At 44.5% G+C, this 24,124-nt stretch overlaps 2 protein-coding genes across 5 annotated transcripts; one reads left to right on the top strand and one right to left on the bottom strand.

The window, feature by feature from the left end:
- Window positions 1-412: 412 nt before the first annotated feature.
- Window positions 413-10,644, bottom strand: med6 (mediator complex subunit 6). 2 transcript variants are annotated; one of them, XM_060925106.1, is made up of 8 exons: window positions 10,572-10,644; window positions 7,835-7,994; window positions 4,165-4,256; window positions 4,004-4,086; window positions 3,765-3,873; window positions 2,118-2,233; window positions 1,962-1,989; window positions 413-904 (listed from the first exon to the last, which is right to left on the bottom strand). In XM_060925106.1, exons 1-8 carry the CDS (start codon window positions 10,627-10,629, stop codon window positions 774-776), a joined length of 777 nt encoding a protein of 258 aa, XP_060781089.1. In that variant the 5' UTR covers window positions 10,630-10,644; the 3' UTR covers window positions 413-773. The 2 variants fall into 2 exon arrangements, with proteins under 2 accessions (XP_060781089.1, XP_060781090.1); XM_060925107.1 differs by lacking the exon at window positions 10,572-10,644 and adding an exon at window positions 8,780-8,887.
- Window positions 8,976-19,696, top strand: LOC132889006 (L-2-hydroxyglutarate dehydrogenase, mitochondrial-like). Of its 3 annotated transcripts, XM_060925102.1 has the most exons (10): window positions 8,976-9,155; window positions 14,457-14,572; window positions 15,110-15,261; window positions 17,092-17,223; window positions 17,310-17,472; window positions 17,624-17,658; window positions 18,087-18,254; window positions 18,458-18,615; window positions 18,771-18,902; window positions 19,035-19,696. In XM_060925102.1, the coding sequence occupies exons 1-10, from the start codon at window positions 9,052-9,054 to the stop codon at window positions 19,228-19,230; spliced, it is 1,356 nt and encodes a 451-aa protein (XP_060781085.1). In that variant the 5' UTR covers window positions 8,976-9,051; the 3' UTR covers window positions 19,231-19,696. The 3 variants fall into 3 exon arrangements, with proteins under 3 accessions (XP_060781085.1, XP_060781087.1, XP_060781086.1); XM_060925104.1 differs by lacking the exon at window positions 14,457-14,572 and having other exon boundaries at window positions 9,090-9,155; XM_060925103.1 differs by lacking the exons at window positions 14,457-14,572; window positions 15,110-15,261 and having other exon boundaries at window positions 9,092-9,155.
- The last annotated feature ends 4,428 nt before the right edge of the window (window positions 19,697-24,124 follow it).

Genomic DNA, 24,124 nt, shown 5'->3' with positions numbered 1-24,124 from the left:
AACAGAAAACACTGTAACCTTTAATTGAGGCGTCTTTGTCTGTGCTGGAATTCTTGAGCCGAGGTTCAGACAGGACCAGAACATCCACAACCGCTGAATCTGCCCAAATATTTATGAGATCAAGTTTAGGAAGTAGACCTCTAACATTTCGGTGAATAATTCCAAGACCAGATCTGGCTTTAAAATCAGGAGGAATGAACATTTCCTGAGAGTGAAAGCAATAAAACTATAAAGCATTTCCTAATCACCAACTTTTTTGTTTAGGTGTTGATTTATTATAACATTAATAACTATGTACAGTTTATTAGAATAACTGTCCCCAGGTCTACTGTGTGCTACAGTAATAATTGCCCTCATTAACAATATATTTATGTTAATGACACTATAGTGTTACAGCAATAAAAGTCCTTAGTGACTTCAAACAGCATATATTTAATATATACAATGAAAGACACACATTCATATCTACAGTGGGTTCTACACGGCGTTACAGATTCAAAAACCGACAACCAAATGTTATCACTCTGTTCACTTTAACAGCCAAACCGTCTTTATTGATTTAGAAAAGCACATTCCCACCTAACAACAACGTTTAATGACGAGTATCAGCTTCCATCCACTATTATACTGGAGTTCATACAAGAGTCAAGATGCATAAAAAAAATAAAGAGGATTCAGTATTTACACAACAAACAAGATTTACAAGAAAAAAAAAAAAAAGATTTCTGGTGAGGGTTGGGGGTTAAATACTGCAGTGTGTGTGTGTGTGTGTGTCACTGCAGGCGTGCTCGTTTCTCAGGTGGAGGTTTGGTGCTTCCTGAAGCTGCGGGGGGTTTAATCGCAGCCTCTCGCTCTTCCTGCTTCGCTGCTTCTGCTGGAATCTCTGCCTCCTTTTTCACTTCCACTACACACACACACACACACACACACACACACACACACACACACAGTAATATTTGAAAAGAAATTGTAGACTTCAAGTCAATAATTAATATTTATTAATAATTTAACAGGCATGTGTTCTGTTTTTATACTTATTTTGAGCGACAAAAACAAAATCCTAAAACCACAGCACACACAAATGAAAAAAACGGAGCAAAACTAAATGCACTGAGCCTGGTGATTAAATATTTATGAGAACCCCTTCACTATAAATCACAGTATTCACACACAACACAACCCTGAGGTTTAATTCTACAGAAATCTGGAATTATTTTTTATTGAAAGGAGAACTGAAGGCAAATTTTTTTTATTATCAAAATTCTCTCTCTCATTTTATTAAATATAGGAATGCATGTTTGATCGCTATTTTGTCGCTGCTACGTATAGCAAGTTCTGAGTGTTTGAAATCTGCTCTGTAATATATCAGTCCATATGTCAAAGCAATGGCCGTAAACGGGATTTGTTGAGACCTGTGCGAGACATCGTAGGACGGAAGTAAAACGTACAGCGGAAATCAAAGTGACCGACATCTGCCAACGTTGTCAAAAGACGTGCGCGCCCTCTTCCGAATGCTGATGTAATCAAGCCGGAAGATTTGTTTGTTTTGATAGCAATCAGGAAAGTTTGAAAAAAGTAGGCAGTAATCGTCATTTAAACTCGTTTTTGTGCAATATTTTGTTTGGAAAACAGTTTTCAAAATGGCGGTGCTGACACCTGGCTGACGCTTCACATTTCGAAGTCTCGCACAAGTCTTGTGAAGATCATGCGGATAAGCGACGCCTGCCGTGGACCAAACGAACTAAATTCAACACGGCTAAAAACCCAATGGGCCGATAAGTATAATATTTAATTGCAATTAGTTGCCAATATGAGTCACAATATAAGGTTACTAAAACCGAAAACATAATTGAATAACACGTTAATTAATAAATAAAGCAAGTTTAAAATGACTTCAGTTCCCCTTTAACAGATGTGAAGTGTTTTAAGATTTATTTCTACAGAGTGAAATGAGAGTTTACCTGGAACCGGCTTCTCTCCTGGTTTAGGCTACAAACAAATAAATAACCACAAATTATTTTACATTCAGAAATAAGCAGATGGTTTCAGATAAAAATCGTGTGTGTGTGTGTGTGTGTGTGTGTGTGTGTGTGTGTGAGAGAGAGAGAGAGAGAGACCTGGTAGAACATTGGAGGGAATTTGTTCCTCAGGTCGAGCAGCAGTGCGTCTACTCTCTGTCTCTGGAACAGTGAACTCGGCTCCTCTTTCTTCTTCTGCTTTGGCTTTACTTTCTCTACACACACAGTATAGGTTGTATTCAGTCACGTGACTTTTGTTTGTGAGTTTAGTTCCGGTGAATGAAGTGGTGGTCAGGGAAACCGATGTAGCTGCCGTAGTGTAAAGAGCGAGTGAGACCGTCTCTGATTATTTTTGCAGTTTAGAGGCCAATGCACAGTGAAGATCCCTTCAGAAAGTTGCTCTTTGCGATGCGATTAGATCCTTACACGCTACTAAAGAATGATTTTTCCTCCGAGTTGGAAGACGATCCATCCGCCGAGTTCCCCGACATCTCAGACTCCCTGGTGCTGCAGACATCGTTCTACACGGGGACACAGACGGAAACCTGGAAGAGCCTGGAGGAGAACAACTTTTTATATGCGTCTGGGTTAAAGATCTGGGGATCAGGACACTACAGGATAAACCCTGTATCGTTTATGCCGGGTAAGGAGGAGTTTCTGGGCTTTTGTACGCGTCTTTGCGTTGGTTGCTAGGACGCTACAGGTTTTAGTCGATTCCCAATCCTCCTGTTCTTCTCTTCCAGCTAAATCATCACGAAGTTCCACAGAAACCCCTTTAAAGTCCTGGGCTTTACACGCATTACTACACGTTAGTTTACAACATGGCGATCAAACAGTAAACAAAAACACATCTGAGGACTGAAGCATCTCCTGAACTTCAGAACGTCACGAAATAACGGAAACTGGAGAGAAAAGTGATTTGCGAATCCAAACGAAATAAATCAGAGGAATTTACAAACCTTTCCCAAAGTGATCACTGCACACTCGAGCGTTCTTTGACTCCGCCCCCTTCCATCACATACCCCTTTTCCACCAAATCAGTTCCAGGGAACACGGAAGAAGCAGCAGCAACAATAATAATAATAATAATAATGGATGACTTTGCGTTTGTACAGCTGCGGCTTCTTGTCGCTAAAAATGGCGATCTTTCGCGGTCGTTATTGTTGTTAGTCTTAACAACTCCGCCCCCCCCCGCTGACGTAAGCGGTTCTTTCCTCTGGCCCAGCAGAGAGTTGGTGCTAGCCTGGAACCGGTTTTTCTGGCCCCAGAGCCAGTTCTTTGTCAGTGGAAACAGAAAACCCGGTTCCAAACTAAGCACTGGCCCCGAACCAGTCCTGGAACTGCTTTGGTGGAAAAGGGGCAACAGTGAACAGTTCAACAGCCGCCTTTCTCATCGTCTTTTGGTCAAATCCTTCACTCTTTCACCCTTTATCACTTCACGGGGAACCCAGAAGAAACTTTTACCAGTTTCACAGTGTGTTTGATTTGAGCCCAAAACAGCACAAGTGTAGGGCATTTTAACGACTAGCAAAGTGCCCCAGTGGTAGTAACGCTTTGTAAACAGTACGCTTAACTGACCACCACTTCCTGTCTCGCATCTCTAATGAGGAGGATGTGACATCAGATGTAACCCAGCTGTATCATCAGGACATAAAGCAAGTGAAACAGAGGTTTTGCCTGTGTGTGTGTGTGTATGAATGCATATGTGAGAGAGAGTGTGTGTGTGTGTGTGTGTGTGTGTGTGACCTCGTTCTTCCTGATCTTTAAAATGCCACCAGTAGCCCTTTGATGGATGATAACGGCAGAACGACATCGCTTCATCAAATGCTGACTGGATCCCATGGACTGCTGACAACTACACACACACACACAATAATAAGTAGTAGTCATTCAAGTCTGTTATCTGAAGTTCCTCAGTCAGTAACGTCTCCACCACAAGATCAGGAACTGTTCCTGCAGAAACAGGAACCCATCCAGGAACTCACCACTCTGGAGCTGATGACTGAGCCGAGATCAGGAGCCTGATACACCACACCGGCGATGATGTAATAATCAGCCAGAGGAATCACTGCAGAGAGAAAGAGATTGTAATGAGTTCATCATTAGTAACGTGTGTGTGTGTGTGTGTGTTTGAGGTAAATCTGACATTGTGAAGGTGATTGTCTCTGCTGCTTCCTGATGATGTAGAGGATTGGCTCCTGAGCATGCAGCAAAATATACTCCACTCCAACCATCTGCCTACACACACACAAACATTAAAATTAGAGTTACAATAAACATTAAAAATTTTGCCGAAAAGCACTAATTCAACTGATTTTCTACATTTTTGACTAAATTTTCCGATCTGAGAGACATGAAAATGTTACGAATAAAAATAAGGCAGGGCTCGAAATTAACTTTTTTTCTTTGTGTCCCCCAGTGGTCCCGAATTCTGTGTTGTATTGTCCCGAATGGAAGCAATAGTGCCCCATTTTTTTCCTCTCTGAAATAACCAGTGGTTAATATTATCATATGAAGTCTCATCTCATCTCATTATCTGTAGCCGCTTTATCCTGCCCTACAGGGTCGCAGGCAAGCTGGAGCCTATCCCAGCTGACTACGGGTGAAAGGCGGGGTTCACCCTGGACAAGTCGCCAGGTCATCACAGGGCTGACACATAGACACAGACAACCATTCACACTCACATTCACACCTACGCTCAATTTAGAGTCACCAGTTAACCTAACCTGCATGTCTTTGGACTGTGGGGGAAACCGGAGCACCCGGAGGAAACCCACACAGACACGGGGAGAACATGCAAACTCCACACAGAAAGGCCCTCGCCGGCCACGGGGCTCGAACCCAGGACGTTCTTGCTGTGAGGCGACAGCGCTAACCACTACACCACCGTGCCGCCCATCATATGAAGTTACGATTATATTTGTAACTATGCGATTTTGAACACTTTATATCATTTTTACAATAAGTCACAAGACACAAGCGACACATGTCCTATACATCATCTACTTCAAAATTACAGTTATTGCATTTTCAGTTTATTAAACTTTGGCGATCTCACTGTATGAATAGATACCTGTTTATTTAAAGGGGCCAACTAGCTCATTCAGAAAATGTTTCAACTCCCTACATCTGCAGTACACTTTAGTTGAAAATAAGACCCCTTTTATGTTCATTTCATCTACTTATACCTTGAATATCTGTTGGCACTTATAAGGCCAACTTATAATTTTCACCATTATCGTTATCCATTTTTATTAACTTTCCGTTATCCATTACCGTTATCCATTTATATGAACTTTCCGTTATCCATTTTATGAACTTTCCGTTATCCATTTTTATGAACTTTCGCTGCCGGGTGCAAATGTTAGCAACATCAGCATAGTGGCAGGTCCGAGCCTAGTTGTGCTGCTGACTGACTAAACTTTCTGAACTAGAAAGACACCAAGAAAACTCACTTATTCTGTTGAACGGTATCTTCCGTCAATATCATCCACATCATTCCTGTTGTATTTTATAACGTGTCTAACAGTGTTCATTAAGTTCATTCAGTTGCTCGCGTTGCCTGCAGACCAGGCGATGACACTTTGGATCCTGAAGGTCCCGGAGACGTTATGTCTGGGCTTTCAGTTTCTTCCCCGCGGTCGGTCCGCTTCAACCACTTAAGCATTTTTGTTCTGGCAAGAGTCAGCGCAGCGTGTGCGGTAGCAATTCCATTCCAAGTCCATATAATGCGGACACCGGCCGAAGATTCTAGAACAGAATGCGCTGCTCTGTAGCCTACAGATGCAGGGGCATCGAAAGTGTAGCTACTAGGGTTGGGCGGTATCCAAATTTTGATACCTTTAAACCGTCTCTGTGTTTTCCCGGGGTATACAGTATTACCGAGAAAAAAAAAATATTTTGTTTCGGCCTACTGTGTAACGTGCGCCTATACCGGCGGACCTTGTCCAGACCTGCGCCTATGCCTCAAATGTACTATTTAAAAGCAGCATAGCGAATTGTGTGCATTGTGGTATGGATTAAGCAGCAAAGCGAATTATGTGCATTGATGAATGGATTAAGAGATATTTCAAAGCATCACGCAACTCTTCCTTCATCTTGAAAATAGCATTCAACTGTCGTTTACACGTCTGCGTTGAAACGCCATTTGCAGCACTATTTCACCTGCTCCATCAAAAAAAGTACACGATGAGCAGGATCATACCCTTTCAAGCATGGGAAATAAAAAAAAAAAAGAAAAGAAAAAGAATCAACCAACACCCCGTTTAGACTGCGCGATAAACCATATTCTTCAGCGCAAATGAGGGGAACCTAATTCAAATGCGTGATAGCTGCACAAGGCAAAATCATATGGGCCCACGTCATGCCATGGCGGGGAAATCAATAATCAAATGGCCTTACCTTGCTTAACGTTGTCTTGATCACATAACTCCTTACAATTATCCCACTTAAATCCATACGGTTTAACACACCCAACAAAGATAGCAAGCGCATTGCTAATTCCCACCAGAAACCGAACAGTTTACGCTACGATGTTTTCTTCCGCTTCTTCAGTAGATGACATTTCAAACGTTTATTACCCACATCCCAAATGTCATACGTTATATTATTTTACCTTGTTGTTACTCATGTAACCTACTCAAAACACTCAGATTGGAGGTGTTCCCCTCTCGCGCCGTGACCGTCTTCTTACATACTTTACACACAGCTTCATCTGTGTTTGCTGGCTCTCCCTTTTCGTTTGGTTTGAAACCAAAATACTGCCACACTGCCGATGTTTTTTTTTTTTTTGCCACTAACTCGTTATCTTGACTTGCCATCTTTCAACCGCGGTCTCAGTCTCTTGCGAAGCTTTCTGTCAGACTCCAAATGTCACGCAGGGTTGCCATGGTAACGACATAAACAACCCTGCACGCGATGAGAACTTCTTTAGGAAATTGATAGAATTAGTGAAAATACGATCACACAGTTATTCGGGATGATCTTCAATTTATTATTTTATATTATGACCTCATGTACTCCATATTTATTTAGATATTATATATTTTTTTTTAAATGACGGTAATGAGACCGATACCGTTGGTACTTTTGGATACCTCGGGATACCTTCTTACCGTAATACCGCCCAACCCTAGTAGCTACTATGTATTTTTCGCTGTTAACGTTTTAAAATTAAAATTGACAAATTAGGTGAATGTCTACGTATGTGTTACGGCTTTGTAAATAATATTAATGTAGAACTTTTTTTTTCTAGATCTAGTTTTTTCCATTGTCCCGGGATTGTCCCAGATATGATAATTTTGTGTCCCGATGACATTTTTTATGGTCCCCGGGACATCGGGACACCGTTAGTTTCGAGCGCTGAAAATAAGGGTGTGTAAATATTCCAACGTCACTGAGGTTGGACTGCGGCTCTCTAAAAGGTTTCATCTGTCACATCTTCTGCTTACAGTCAATAAGGAACACTTTAATAAAATGCTTATGAATGTTCCCACATCACTGTCAGAACCTGAACACCATATGGCGAGCCGGTGTCCACGCCGGGACGAGGAAAACTACACTTTCCCCAAACAAAGAGCTCCGTGAATGTGTGTTAAAGTTCTGAACCCAGAGAGAGAGAGGGGGATGAAGAACCCAGAGAGAGAGAGAGAGAGAGAGAGAGAGAGAGAGAGGGGGGATGAACCCAGAGAGAGAGAGAGAGAGAGAGGGGGATGAAGAACCCAGAGAGAGAGAGAGAGAGAGAGAGAGAGAGGGGGGATGAACCCAGAGAGAGAGAGAGAGAGACAGGAGGATGAAGTTTTCAGAGCTTGGCGTACTTGAGGTGCTCCAGACTGAGTCTCTGCATCTTCACCACCTCATTATTGCAGGTTCGGTCATAAAACGGGTTGCTCCTCTCGGAGAAGTAATCCAGAACATTCCCCGAGTTCAGCATCGGCACCCAGCTGCTGTCCACCCACGAGATCCCCAGCAGGTTGTCTGAAATTAACGCAAAAAAACATTTAATTAAAATACAGGAGACAATCAAAACCACAATGATGGTGCACTACTACTACAACAATAATAATAATAACAATAATAATAATAATCTACTTGTAGCAAGTAAGAATTGAAATTAATTAAGCACTCAATGTGATAATCTCATCTCATTATCTGTAGCCGCTTTATCCTGTTCTACAGGGTCGCAGGCGAGCTGGAGCCTATCCCAGCTGACTACGGGTGAAAGGCGGGGTTCACCCTGGACAAGTCGCCAGGTCATCACAGGGCTGACACATAGACACAGACAACCATTCACACTCACATTCACACCTACGCTCAATTTAGAGTCACCAGTTAACCTAACCTGCATGTCTTTGGACTGTGGGGGAAACCGGAGCACCCGGAGGAAACCCACGCGGACACGGGGAGAACATGCAAACTCCACACAGAAAGGCCCTCGCCGGCCACGGGGCTCGAACCCAGGACCTTCTTGCTGTGAGGCGACAGCGCTAACTACTACACGACCGTGCCGCCACAATGTGATAATATTCGGGTAAAATAAACCTCCCTCGCATAAAAACCAAACAAAGCCCAGTGGAACTGAAAGCGGTGAGTTAGCCGCTTAGCACTCCTTCACTTCTCTCTCTCACTGAGAGGAACTCGCACTCATCCGCACACTGCAGAGCTGGAGGAATAATCCCTCTCTCTCCCCCTCACACAGCAGCAGCACTCAATTACATTATCGCTTTAAACTGAGGTAAAAACCCGGCGCGGTTTGAGTTTACCTCGCAGATCCACAGCCGCCATGTTGGTTCGCGGAGCCGCCGGAAGCTGACGCGTTCCAATCCGCGCGCCTGTGTCCTAAGGAGTGCGTTTAGTTCGCGCGCAGTGAAGTGCAGCTATACCGGAAGTAGCCTTGGGACCGTTTGGAACACAGCCCTGCAGCGAGCAGAAGGCGGTCTCGGGCTTTTATTTTGGCAGCGGTTTGCCGGATGTGACGCAGTGAGGTGCTCCTGAGACAGTGGTGAGTGCGGTCAGTGTGGCAGAACAGTCCGCGATGAAGCGCGCGCTCACTAACGCTCCGCTCAGCGCCACTTTATTCACCGGAAATCACAAAGCTGCAGCTTTCAGACCCGCATCAGTCCGCCAGCGGCACCGGGAGTGAGTACACACACACTGCACTACACACACTGCCATACACACACACACACACTCACACACACTGCACTACACACACTGCCATACACACACACACTGCACTACACACACTGCCATACACACACACACACACTGCACTACACACACTGCCATACACACACACACTGCACTACACACACTGCCATACACACACACACTGCACTACACACACTGCCATACACACACACACTGCACTACACACACTGCCATACACACACACACACACACACACACACACACTGCACTACACACACTGCCATACACACACACACTGCACTACACACACTGCCATACACACACACACACTGCACTACACACACTGCCATACACACACACACACACACTGCACTACACACTGCACTACACACTGCCATACACACACACACACACACACTGCACTACACACTGCCATACACACACACTGCACTACACACTGCCATACACACACACACACACTGCACTACACACTGCCATACACACACACACACACTGCACTACACACTGCCATACACACACACTGCACTACACACTGCCATACACACACACACACACACACACACTGCACTACACACTGCACTACACACTGCCATACACACACACACACACTGCACTACACACTGCCATACACACACACTGCACTACACACTGCCATACACACACACACACACACACACACACTGCACTACACACTGCACTACACACTGCCATACACACACACTGCACTACACACTGCCATACACACACACACACACACACACTGCACTACACACTGCACTACACACTGCCATACACACACACACACACACACACACACACTGCACTACACACTGCCATACACACACACTGCACTACACACTGCCATACACACACACTGCACTACACACTGCCATACACACACACTGCACTACACACTGCCATACACACACACTGCACTACACACTGCCATACACACACACTGCACTACACACTGCCATACACACACTGCACTACACACTGCCATACACACACTGCACTACACACTGCCATACACACACTGCACTACACACTGCCATACACACACTGCACTACACACTGCCATACACACACCAGACACTGCACTACACACACTGCTCTCATTTAATGTAGATAAGTGCGAATGTCTTAGAATTTCAAGAAAACGCAAAAGCAGCATTCCGTCTATTGCGGCCAGTCCCTGTACCCTGGGAGGTCACGTCTTGTCAGTTGTGCTTTCCCAGAAGGACCTTGGGGTCACAATCTCGTGCAGGCTTACTTGGAGCTTGCACATTTCCATCATTGTCGCCAAGGCTAATCGCAAGCTTGGTTTTTTTGCATCGTCATTGTAATAGTTTTATAGGAGCTGACCGCAAGAAACTGCCCTACCTGTGTTTTGTGCGCCGTAATCTTGGCTATGCGAGCAAAGTCTGGGTGCCCCAGTCATCTGTTACTGATCTTAAGTAAGCTACAGAATTGACTTTAAAGCATTGCTGCTGGTGTACAAATCTCTAAATGGTACAGGGCCCAATTACCTCTCTGATATGTTGCAGCGGCCTAACCCAATCAGATCTACCAGATCGCAGCAGCAAAATTTACTGGTAAAACCTGTTGTTAAAGCAAAGTGTGGTGAAGCAGCTTTTAGCTACTATGCAGTACAGCTATGGAACCAACTGCCAGAGGACATCAAAAATGCTCCTGCTGTTGGCAGCTTCAAATCTAGACTAAAGACCAAGCTGTTCTCAGATGCTTTCTGCTAACTGATTAATATCATCTTTACATGTTTTAAACTTTACTTAACCTTTACAGTCTCTGCATGTTTTAAACTTTACTTAACTTTTATTCTATTTTATTCTGCTGTTTTTTACTGAACTTTTACTTCATTTTATTATTTTATTTCTACTATTGTTTAATTCTTATATTTTATTTTTCTCTCTTCTTCCCACTTTATTTAATGTAATTTTATTTTCTATTATTTACTGTTTTGCTTTTACGTCTGTAAAGCACATTGAACTGCCACTGTGTATGAAATGCGCTATAGAAATAAACTCACCTTGCCTTAAGTTACTGGAGAGCGTCCAGAGGCGCGCAACCCGCTTCATCCTGGGGTGCCATCCCTACCATCAATTATAACCAACCGCATTATAAAATGCGCTGACTTAAGCTGAATATGCTGCCAATTTCTTACTGGTTAGAATGCAGACATCTTTGTTTTTTCTTTAAATGTCTAAATAATCTAGTGAGCTTTCATAATAATAACCATTTTCTCTTATCTAGCGGCCGAACCAGAAGTGCATCTACAAATTTAAATCTCGAGTCTATGCGTTTTCACACCTCACTGTTTAGAGACTCCTATTTTAACAGAATTGTACCAATCTGGAATAATCTCCCTCTCCCAAGTAGACAGTCGGAAGCTACCTTCTTTTTAAAGACCGTGTTAGAGTTCACTATCTTGAAAAATTAAAATTGTTTTTGACCCCCAGTGTGTACGCTCCTGGAAAACCATATGCCCGTTGGTTTTTTTTTTTCTCTTTGTGTTTTGTAAATGGGGCTCACGTTATGGGACCTCGAGTCCGTTAGTTCACCCCTCATCTACGCGCATATTTAAGTTTTGTTAGTTATTTATTGTATGTCTGTCTTTTGTTTTTATTATTGTACTGTGTAAAGTGAGTAGATGAAATCCCAAAAAAAAAAAAATAAAAATAAATAAATAAATAAATATATATATATATATATATATATATATATATATATATATATATATATATATATATATATAAAACTGCCATACACACACACACTGCAGGGAGAGTGAGTGCACACTACACACTGCGGCTTCAGGGGAACCAAGCTGCTTCTGTCTGGGTTTATTGGTGAACACAAACCTGTTCTGCACAAGCAGAGGGGTCACATGGCCAGGTGTGTACAGGAGCATTGAGCACACAGTGTACTGCTGAGGACAACAAACCTGTTCTTCTACTTGGTGCAAAAGTTTGTACACCCTTCCTTTAGACTGCTGACACCACCAGAGCTTTTCTTTTCTAGAATCAGAATCAGAGGGGTTTTTTTCTGACTCTCTCTCTCTCTCTCTCTCTCACACACACAAGGACTTTGCTTTGGTGTTTGAACAGTTAAGATAAAATAATTTAAAAAATAGACAAAAGTAATTTTAATAGAATAAAAAATCAGAAGAACCTACATGCATGTCTGGGGTGTGTTGAAGTCTGAGCTGGACAGAAACAGCTGGCAGGACGGAGATGAAGAAGAGTCCTGAGCCGAATGTGTCAGGAGAAGAGAATGTGTGTGTGTGTGATGGTGAAATAAAGCTGTACAGTGTGAAGCGGAATGTGCTGTATGGATGAAGATGCATGACCTGACCATTTGGGCATAACGTGTCTTTATGATCACAAAAATGTCCAACAGGTGTTTGTTATTAATAGTGAAACAGTGAAAAGCTGTATGTCTAAATGCAATTTAATATAAATACCTGCAGCTCAGAATATTCATTTGTTTATCTTTGATCTTTTTTCTGTTATTTTTCTTGCTTGTGTGTATGTATTTGTATTCCCATTTTTTGACCGATAATATAAACTTACATCCACAAGATAATGTCTCTCTGTCTATCTGCTCTTTTTCCCAGTGATTTTGTTCCCCCATATTTTTGTCTTTAAATGTTGGATGTGAATATCCGGACACACACACACACACACACACACACACCCCCCCCGCTCGGTCTCTTCTCCCCCCTCAGCTCATTATCTGCAGGTACAGGGTGTGACGCTCTATTTTTCTCACAGGTTTGAACTGGTTTCGTCTTTCAGACTTCAATGCTGTGAAAATGTGCTGCCGGTTTCCATCAACAAACACAAACGGATTATTTACAACATGCCAGAGGGGGATGTAAACTTTTTTGAGCATGTTAGGACAGAGAGCTTCTGGCTGAGACTCTAGCTGCAGCTGTGTTTTAATAAAGGAACTGTAAAATAGAGATAAAGTTTCATTCAAATCAAGGCTTGGGGGGCACAAACCTTTGCACTCAGTTGTGAGAAACTTTTGTATAAATGTGCGTGTAGTTTAGAATAAAGTTCTCATTCCCAGGAAGTATTGTCAGGAATAAAGGTGCTGTACAGGGACAGTTTCAGTGGAATTAACGAGCTTGTGTGTGTGTGTGTGTGTGTGTGTGTGTGTTCTCTCTGATCTGGACTTTGTCTCCGTGGAAACAGATACAGAGCAGAGTTCACTCAAGGCCTCTGCATGCTCTTGCGACAAGGCTTTCGCAGATAGCTTTTTGCAGACAGTTGTAATTTATTGTTGAGCGGGGAGTAATAGGCGTGCGCGATGTTACTCATCGCCACAACGCAAGGGGGCGCGAAGTCGCTAGGAGTAGTTGGTGGGTGTGGTTAGTGGAGTGTTTATCCTCCGGTTACTTATAATGACTAGAACTTTTTTTTTTTTTTATAATGACTAGAACTGGAGTCGTATAGATGTATGTACTTCCTCGATCAACCGCTCTTCGTGCTGCTCCATCTTCGCTCGTGTTTTTAAAAATGCCGGTCGTGAAAACAAACCAAACCGGGAAAGTAGGGAAGCGGAAGTGCGTGTACAGCGGATGTAGAGTGGACCAATCAGAGCCCTCTTGTCTGCGACGCTGTCTGCGAGGCTTCTGCGGTGGTCACAATTTTTGGGAGGTGCGCGCAGAGCGTCTGTGAAGGTGGGGGGGGCTACGCAGACACTGTCTGCGATGCTATCTGCGAGGACTGGGTTGTCAGCATAAATTGGCCTTTACACTGAAGCACTGAATGTCTCTTCCCTCAGTCTCAGCTGTGGTGGCGTCGCAGTGATTCCTGATCGTTTCCCCTCATTGCTGATGTGATGGGAACTGATCTCACACACACACTGACTCTTCACCTGTGTGTGTTTGGTTCGACACCTCAGCTGTAACTACATCACCGTTTTAGCCAAAAATGAATTGTCCGCAGTTTTGCACTTGACCCAGATGGATCAGAATCAGAGCTCCTTTATTGTTGTGATGCTGATGCAAACGCAGCGAGTTAGTAGTGGAAGTGTGAGGCCTCCAGCTCATCACAGTGCACGAAACACGAATGTGGGAATAATTACGCGTTAATGAGTCAGTAGTAAAGTTATAGCAGTAAAGAGACGCCTCGGGACGTAAACTGCCTTCTGTTAAAATTGGCGTTTATCTTTGAACACATTCACACTGTTTCATGATAATATTATATATTGTGTGTGTGTGTGTGTGTGTGTGTTCTGCAGTGTGTGTGACGTGGCGGTGGTGGGTGGTGGAATTGTGGGAGTGGCCACAGCCAGAGAGCTCAGCCTGAGACACCCAAACCTCACATTCACCCTGCTGGAGAAAGAGAAAAAGCTTGGTGAGGCTGAGTGTGAGCGAGTGTGCACGAATGAGCTTGAGCGAGCAGATGTGTGAATGAGCGAGAGAGTGAGAGCAAGCGTGTGAGTGCAAGAGTGCATGCGAGTGAGTGAGTGTGAGCGAGTGTGCACGAATGAGCGCGAGCATATGTGCGAATGACTGAGAGTAAGTGAGTGCATGCGCTAGTGCAAGTAAGCATGCAAGAGCGTGACAGCGAGTGCGCATGTGAGTGAGCATGAGAGTGTGTATGAGTGAGTGAGAGCGTGCACGAGTGTGAGTGCACAAGCAAGCGAGAGTGCATGCGTGAGCAAGAGTGAGAGAGAGGATGTGGGCGAGTGAGAACGAGAGCAAGTGCGAGAGAGTGTGTGAGTGTGCGAGAGCAAGAGTGAGCGAGTGTGTTCGAGTGAGTATATGTGAGTGCGTAAACGAGTGAGTGTGTGTGTGTGAGAGAGAGAGAGAGATAGACAAATCATATTGATGTGAATAAGAATTGTTAGTGTCATAATTTTTTCTCTCTCTCTCTCTGTGTGTCTCTCAGCACAGCACCAGTCGGGGCGTAACAGTGGGGTGATCCACAGTGGTGTGTATTACACTCCGGGCTCTCTGAAGGCTCGGCTGTGTGTGAGTGGAGCAGCTCTGGCCTACGACTACTTCGACAAGAAGAACATCCCATACAAGAAATGTGGCAAAGTGTGTGTGTGTTTCATGTCGGGGCCAGTTTATATTTCTGTGTCAGATCTACACCGTAGGGTACGATGAGGGGTGAATCACGCGACGTTTCTGACTCCATTTTGTCTGCGTTAGTTTCTGTTTGTTGGGGCGTGTTGTAGGGCAGTGGGCGTGTTGTAGGGCAGTGGGTGTGTGCCGTCCTCGACCCCCATTTAGTGGAGTAGTAAGGCGTCTCCTTCCCTCCACGAGCCTGGGGTGGTGCCCTGAGCAAGCACTAGCCCCCCCCCGGTCAGGGTTATGGCTGAAGACTGGACTCTGCAGACTGTGTGGAGGAGATCATCACCTGGTGATTCAACGGGCAGGAAGGCGGAGCCAGCAAAGCGTTTGTGGAGCGCGACCAGGGTACAGTGCACCATGTGGAACACTGCTGGCCATCCACTGGATCCCGATCTCGCTCCAGCTGTCCTGATTCTGTCTCACCCCTGGACCCAGTGAGGGCGGGGCGAGAGAGTGAGACTGACGGCTGCACAACTCTCCCTCACTCTAATCCAAATCACACACGAGTCATGGCTTCATATTCAAATTCATGTCCTGAGGTGATGAGCAGGTGGCGAAGCAGCCGGTGCAGAAACACCGTGAGCTGTAGTCACGAACCTGCACACAGGTGGCCGGGGTATCGGGTCGCTGTCTGCTGGAATGAAGCAGCAGTGGAGTTCAGCAGCCCCCTGGGTATCTGATCAGCCCTGTTTAGGATTCACTCTGCTCACCTCCATAGAGGAAGAGGCTAGAAAAGGTGCCTCAAACACAGCCTGCTTCACCTCACCCTGACCAGCACAGTGCGGCTGGAGGGGCTCCCACTCAGCCCTCGACATGCAACAAAAAGAGAGTGAAGGTGCTCGACCTTGGCACTTGGAATGTGCGCACTCTACTACAGCAGCTACCCACGCGCGCCCGACATGTGGGCATACCCTCAAAGCCCGCGTTGGCCTCATCAGTCACCTCTGGACTCACAACCACCACCCACCAAACTGAAGTCACGGTTATCTTCGACTCTGAAGGACGAACATCAGATACTTTCTGTTTATTATTCCCCGCCCAAACGAAGTTCAGTGAGGGATGTAGAAACGGGTTCTGTCCGTCCGGTTGCGTTTTCGTTTCCAGGCCATATCTTTAAAACTACTGAAGATATCTTCATGAAACGTTTTGTATAAATATCAAGTGACATGTGAACTGGTGCCTTTTGCTATTTTGGATGTTTGAAAAAAAGTATTTTTCAAATTTTTACATAGAAACTAAGTCAAAATCTATTTTTAAGAGCGATGTTGGTTTCCGGAGCATACTGTATATCCAAAACTATTCATCATACGGATTTGAAACTTGGTATACATGCTAAAAAGGTGCTGTAGATGTGCCTTTTCATACTAAAATTTGAGAAATTTATATTTTTCATGTTTCCATGGAAACAATTTCAGACTTGGTCTCTCAGGTTAGTCTTGGGGGTCGGTTTTGTTTCCGGAGCAGAACTTGAAAACTATGAGTGGTTTGGTCTTGAAAGTTGGTAGATGTGTTGATTAAGTCATGTATATGTGTCTTTTGATGCTAAGAGAAATGTAACTTTCTAGCTCACCTGGACCGAAGGTCTGGTGGGTTTATTATGCCATGGGCTGCTGAGGTCAGTGTAAAGAGGTCGGGTTGGTTTCCTGCAGCAGAACTTGAAAAATGTGACAAATAATATCTTGACGGTTGGTCTATAGGGCGGGGGATAGAGATGATTCTGTCTTCTTGTTATGAAACACTTGAGCTCACATGCTGTTCTTATGTGTGTGTGTGTGTGTGTGTGCACGCGTTCAGTTGATTGTAGCAGTGGACAGTGAGGAGGTTCCACGACTGAAAGCTCTGTATGAACGTGGACAGAAGAACAATGTGAAAGACCTCACACTGATCAGCGCCAGAGAGATCAGAGAGAGAGAACCTTACTGCAGGGTAGCGTGCCTGTCTGTCTGTCCACCTGTCTGTCCGCCTGTCTGTCTGTCTGTCTGTCCTTACCCTTCTCTTTCCTGTGCGTGTAGGGGATCATGGCCCTGGACTCACCCCACACAGGGATCGTGGACTGGCGTGTGGCTTGTTTATCGTACGCTGCAGATTTCCAGCAGGCTGGAGGCTCCATCAGAACCACATTCACCGTCTCAGACATCCAACCTGCAGCACAGAGTCCAGCTCAGAGCTCTGAGGGTCTCTCTCTCTCTCTCTCTCTCTCTTACACACATTACGGATATGTTAAAACACAAATACAGTAATAACGTCAGCGTCACTCCTGAAGCATTCTGGGAAAAGCAGTGTTCAGTGTGTTAAAGTCGTGATTTTGTGTTTTGTACGATTTCAGGTCTGAAATATCCGATCATCATCAGGAGCTCGGAGGTGTGTGAGATCCTGACCAGTGATATCCCAGACATCCCAGGGCCAGTCAAGGCGGAGCCTCAGTTCGACTTTATCAGTCAATTATGAAGTGCTTGTGTCCCAGCTGAGGAGACGCTCACACACGGTTTCATAAAGTGCTGGGTTTAATGAATAATTAATCTCCTGTTCACGATCTTGCTGTGTATTGTGTGTAGCCACTGATGGGCAGCTCAGTGAAATGGCTAACTGGCTAACATGGCGTGTTGAAAAGCTGAGCTAATTTTGCTAAACTCCTACAGTGTATAACTTTAACCAGTGGGAATATCATGGAATCAAGTTTGTGATTGGTTGATCAGACTGACTTCAGGCTCCGCCCTTGCTGACCCAGAGACACCTGTCACTCCATAAAATCAGGACATGCACATACGTGTGTGTGTGTGTGTGTGTAGGGAGAGGAGGTGCATTGTCGGTTCGTGTTGACGTGTGCTGGTCTTTACTCTGATCGTCTCTCGGAGATCTCCGGCTGCAGCGCCGAGCCACGCATCGTCCCCTTCAGAGGAGATTACCTCGTGCTCAAACCTGAGAAAAACTACCTCGTCAAGGGCAACATCTACCCTGTGAGTGTCTTTCTCTCTCACACACAGATAAAGGTGTATATTGGAACAAGGTCCTTTGTGAGCACAACTGACACAGACAAGCGCTCCAGTATTTGTCACAGCAGGTGGGTGTGGTTAGAGCGAGTGGGTGTGGTCAGAGTGTCCTATGTTCATATTTGAGCTGTGTTCTCCAAATAAGTGTGTGTGTGTGTGTGTGTGTGTAGGTTCCAGATCCTCGATTCCCATTCCTCGGTGTTCACTTCACCCCCCGAATGGACGGCAGCGTGTGGCTTGGACCAAATGCCGTACTGGCGTTTAAACGTGAGGGATACACACTTACTGACTTCAACACCCACGACTTCACTGACGCACTCGCCTTCAGGTAACACGTACGCGCGCGCACACACACACACACACACACACACACACACACTTCATCTTTCTTTCTTCTTTTTACAGCAGTGAAGCAGTTATGAAAAAGGGGGATTGTAATTGTACTGTATGTTGTACTGTGCGTGTGTGTGTGTGTGTGTGTAGGGGTCTGCAGAAGTTGGTGATGAAGAACTTGAGGTTTGGTGTCGGTGAGATGTACAGAGGGATGTTTATCAGTGCGCAGGTGAAACTCCTGCAGAAGTACATCCCTGATCTTCAACCAAGTGATGTGGTCAGGTACAGAACACACACACACACACACACACACACACACACTGGTGAAATCAAGAGGTGTCCCAAACTACACATTCAAGTACACTGTGTATCCTTGCCTACTTGGGAATTCATTGTGTGTGTGTGTGTGTGTAGGGGTCCTTCAGGAGTGCGTGCTCAGGCTCTGGATCGTGACGGTAACCTGGTGGACGACTTTGTGTTTGATGGCGGTGTGGGAGAGCTCGGTAGCCGAGTGTTACACGTACGAAACGCGCCGTCACCTGCAGCGACCTCCTCCCTCGCCATCGCCATGGCAGTCGCTGATGAACTGGAGGCCCGGTTTGTTCTGTAGACACACCAACAGCTGTGATGTCATTAAAAGGCACCATCAGAGAGGTGTGTGTGTGTGTGTAAAATACTAGTCAAGTGCTTCACCTACTTCAGATCTGATGTCATTGCTCCACCCCCAGTGACATCATAGACATTGTTCTATTGGCTGATCTCACTCTCATGACCCTGCTAAGACCTCGTTACTGATCGGAGTGTCGTTATCACTGCGCTGTGATGGTTCTGTGCACACAGTGGGATTAAACTATTCTCATTTTATAAGTCAGATGAAATGATTTATCAGATGAGCGATCCATCATGTTGTACGTCAGGGATTTTTTTATGTCCTGTGTGTGAGTGAGCTGAGAGTGAACTGGAATGTAGGTGCTGTTTTAATGATGCTGATAACATTTTATAGTTTTGAGAGGTTTGGGGAAATGATTGTACCAACTGTACTGATGAATAAATTAATATTTTTATTCTTTTAGAAAGATCGGTGTTCTGAGTCCGTAGCCTTTTAAAATTAGACCTGTGTGTGAGTGATGAGACACCCTGTAGTGTCCCATCCCGGGTGAAGTGTCCCACCTCATGCCCGGTGTTCCCAGGATCGACTCCAGATCCCTCACCAACCCGACCAGAATAAAGCTCTCCCTGAACCTTCCACTGATGTCCACATGGAGGCACGGTGGAGCTGCTGATGGTTTGATTATTGACCCAGGGGGACACTGCAGTAGCGTCCCGACTGAACCCTGAGGAACTGTATGGTGCGTCAGGTTGTAGTTTTTCATCATAAATCGAAAGGCTGCAGTCCTGTACAGTGAATAACGTTCACGTGAGCAGAGAGTCATGTAATTACTCCATGGGAATAACTGAGGTTTTGACTCCAGGACTTCATGCGCCAACTTGAGAAGTCTGAGTCTCCCAACCCTCTTATGAGGCGAGACCGCAGCTGAACATTAATTGTAAGCAGTAAACCAAATCATCAGGAGTTTAATACGTGTGCACAGTGATCCACATAAACCAGCTGTTCCTACATCTGTTCCAGCACTGAGATGTAGAAGGAAGACCTGATTCAGTATATCCAGTGGAAAGTACAGAAGTGTCTCCAACAAACTGATAAATGTGACCAAGTGGAGGCCTGTGTAGGTGCAATAGGTTTATCAAATCAGTCTCGTGTAAAAAGGGATCAGTCTTGTAAATTCAAGTGTCTAATAGTTTATAGCTAAACTATTAAAATCAAGAATAACTTAGTGATGTTGCTATAGTTTAGTGAGTATTGTAGCTCTAATGTAATGCGTTTACTCTAGATCTATAACATTCATATAACAACCAAATGGGCGAAGGAAATTAGAATACTTGTTTGGCAGAGGCTGGCACTCAGTGAATGTTGTAACAATAAACAGGACACAGTTTATTCCAAAGATACCATTTATTGAAATAGCTGACATGAATTAGCAAACTAATACTGATCAGATATAGCAACAATAGCAGCCAAGGAATAATTCAATATAAATGGTGATACAATGTATACAAATAATCAGTAGTGTATATGATAACTTGGGCACTAATGGTGATCAGAAGTAATAAGCTATATGCCAGTGTTAGTGTAGGGCGAGTGGATGTTAAAATGTGATAGGGAAATCACGTGTCTGTGTGAAGGTGTGTGTATGAGTAGGTCTGTGTGTATGGAATGCGAATAGAATGCGCGAGCCTTGTGCTAGGCCCCGCCTAGAGGGGAATGGTCAACGAGGAGATCGCGAAAAGGTAAGACAAAGGATCTGTAGTTTAAACTAGTCTTGGCTAGGCCTTAAACCCAACTTCTACTCAACCCTGAGCTACTCCTGAAATCCCAATGTGGAGGAGTGGAGTACGACGGAGGGAGTTAAAGAGTGAGAGAGAGAGCGCATGCACGATCTAACTAAATACAGATGGTAAACAAAGTAAATCAAACAACACGCGATCTAAGACCGACTTTTTCATGTGAATCAAAATGCGTACATTTAAATCATAAATGAATTCAAATAAACTACTCTTCACATTAACTAGCCACAACTAAGACAACAATTGCCCAGATGTCAGCTTTACTGGAGATCGCACTTGTTAGCAATTGAAAGTGAGCCTTCTGTTATCTGAAGACAGCACGAAGCGCAGGTCCAGGGAGAAAACAGTTCTGTTCCTTTCACATTTACAGCTCGTCAGCTGAAGATCTTCGGTGTCCCGTCGGTCATCCGATGGTCTGGAAGGAATTTTGTTTATAGTTCGTCGACGTTGTGAAAGGGAAAAGGGATCCAGTTGCCTTTTCTCTTTAAAATACTGCGTGGGCTGCAGTAACTAACCGGTTCAGTTATTATTGCAACTATGCGAAGATCAAATACATTGAAGTTTGGCTAAAGGTCTGGTATCAATAGCTCATTCTTTGTCCTTTGTTCTCCTGTAGCACAGATGCAATGACGTCTCTCTTTTTCACGCGTGGAAACCCACCGCCAGAGAGAAAGCATTTCGATTCTGCCGCGGGTTTAAAGCACAGTCGTGACGTCACTGTATTTAGTATCCGGTATCCTCTCTGTATCCAATACCGTTACAAGGAGTCAGAAGAATGGGTGGAGATAGAACATGGCATCGAGTACAGGGATTGGTGTGTTCAATGCTGTACAGTGAAAGGGGGAAGATTACTATGGCTACGGCATGGCAGCCCCCCTACACCTGTTTCCTCTGGAATGCTCTTCAATTAACAGGTGTGACTCGTCTAAAGGTAATTAGTGGGTGGGTTTCTTGCCTTCTTAATGTGTTTGAGTGCCCATGAGCTGGCCTAGTGGTTAGTGCGTCCACCTCTCGACTGGGCGATCACGAGTTCTATTCACAGTCCAGTCCTTCCAAAGACCATCACAAAAATGGTACCTACTACCACCTGGTGAGGCTGCAATACAGACTTGGGGAGGAAGTCAAACTCTCGCAGTTACCAGAGAACCTGCCTCCCCCTGTAACTCTACCTAGATAACAGATGAGAGGCCAAGGGCTATAAAAACAGAGATCAGTGCCACACTCCTGCACCTCAAGAGCTGGTTAGGACTGCGACAGGAGACGGCCTGGAGGACCAGTCTGGGAAGCAGGAGGGACTTTGATTAATGTGTTTGAGATCAAACAGTAAATAGCCTGATTCTACACCTGTAGTAATCCATATTATGTCACAATCCATTCAACTGAGGAAAGAGAAACGACATCCATCGTTACAAAAATAAAGAAAAAACATTTGAATGAGAAGGTGTGCCCAAACTTTCGATTGGTTCTACAGATGAACACATTTGCCAGGCATGAAAATCTCTCACCTTTCGGCGAAATTTGCCGTTTTGAAGTCAAAAAGGGTGACCTACGCAAATCGTGTAGATCCGAGGAGATTTTTTTTTTTTTGGGGGGGGGGGTGTTGGGGTCGGGAGATTTTTTTTTTTAATTATCATATGATTGACTTAATACGCAAACTGAGCACTTCAGAAAACGGCCCTTTAAATGACACTTGGACGGTCAGTAAATCCTCCTGGCTGCTTCGCTGCCGAGAACCAATCATATGCCAAACTGCGTTCCATTATTCCAATCATGCGCACACTCTTCACGTGTACTTGGAGTGCATGGAGAGAGCCTGTGGTTGAATTGCAAAGCTGCGAGAACGAGAAGCAGGACATATCCACCTGGGGCCATTATTAAAAAATGTTCTGTTTCCGGTCCACCGGCCGGGTGAGTGCCGTTTGTGCGGGTGAAATTTTTTTTTTTAACGCCGGTTTTTCGACATTTTTTTCGGGTTCGTAAATCTAAACTCGAACTTGACATTTACGCATTCCCAGGGCTTTCCACTAAAGCTCATACTGCCTCCGCCGAGTGCGCGCGCACACTACTGCCTCCGCCGAGTGCGCACACACCGCATGTCGGGGCCGCAGATGAGTTACTCTCCCCTGATCAACGAAGTCTGCTGGGAATTTGTGGTTATTATCGGTACAAACAGCACGAATCACAACTTAAATGAGTGCAGTTCAGTTTGACATTATTGTCAGTCCGTTAGATAAACATTTAATTTTATTAAAATTGAAAATTAATATTTAGAGCCTGTGGGCTACAAAAATAGTCATTAAAGTAGCCGGCTGGACTTAATTGTGTAGCCGCAGCCGGCGCTTGTGGAAAGCCCTGTCGAATCAGCTCTGCGCATGCGCCGTGCGGCACAAAAAAAATGGCAGCCACCATGAAGGAAGGAGATCCGGAGTTTTCAAACATTTGCTTAAGTGTGAAATCGCAAAATGGTATTCTAGCGAACAACAAAATAGTAAAGATTCAGAAAAACAAATCATTCAGTGATCATTTTAATAGTGTAATTTCATCCGAACTAGGCCTAACGCTCGATTTAGAACTACAAAAAGTCCGTGTGTCGGACATTTTAAGTACCTTTGTAAAAGTTTTGCAAATGTTGCAGTCAGCATTTAAAATGCTAACTTAAAGTTTTTGTACAAGTTTCAGTTGATTAAACTGTCATTTTATTAAATTTCTGCTTTTGTAATAAAAAAGTACTGAAAGAAAAAGCAAACGCAGCATTGCGATTTCTTATCCATCCATATATAATAAAAAATAATTTAAAATAAAAATCCCTCCCTCCTGACTGAAAATTTTTTTGCTCACCCGGTGGACAGGAAACGGATTTTTTTTAAGGATGGCCTGGGACAAGGCAGACCAGAGCGTAACTTACACATTTACCTGCATTTACCAGCGGATTGAATTTGGTGAGTAATGGTTTCAATCGTTTTCATATTTTGTGCGGTATAACAAAGTTACTGCCGTTCGCTACAGCTTGCGTTGAACACTGCTAGAGCTAGCCGAAGCTCTGGTGAAAATAATAGCTCCCGTTTGCCAGATATTAAGTTAGCGTAAAGCTTGTGTAG

This window comes from Neoarius graeffei, chromosome 7 (assembly GCF_027579695.1).
Source record: "Neoarius graeffei isolate fNeoGra1 chromosome 7, fNeoGra1.pri, whole genome shotgun sequence".
Classification (NCBI taxonomy): Eukaryota; Metazoa; Chordata; class Actinopteri; order Siluriformes; family Ariidae; genus Neoarius; species Neoarius graeffei.
The sequence above is the reverse complement of the archived record's forward strand: the minus strand, read 5'-3'. Positions and strand labels throughout refer to the sequence as shown.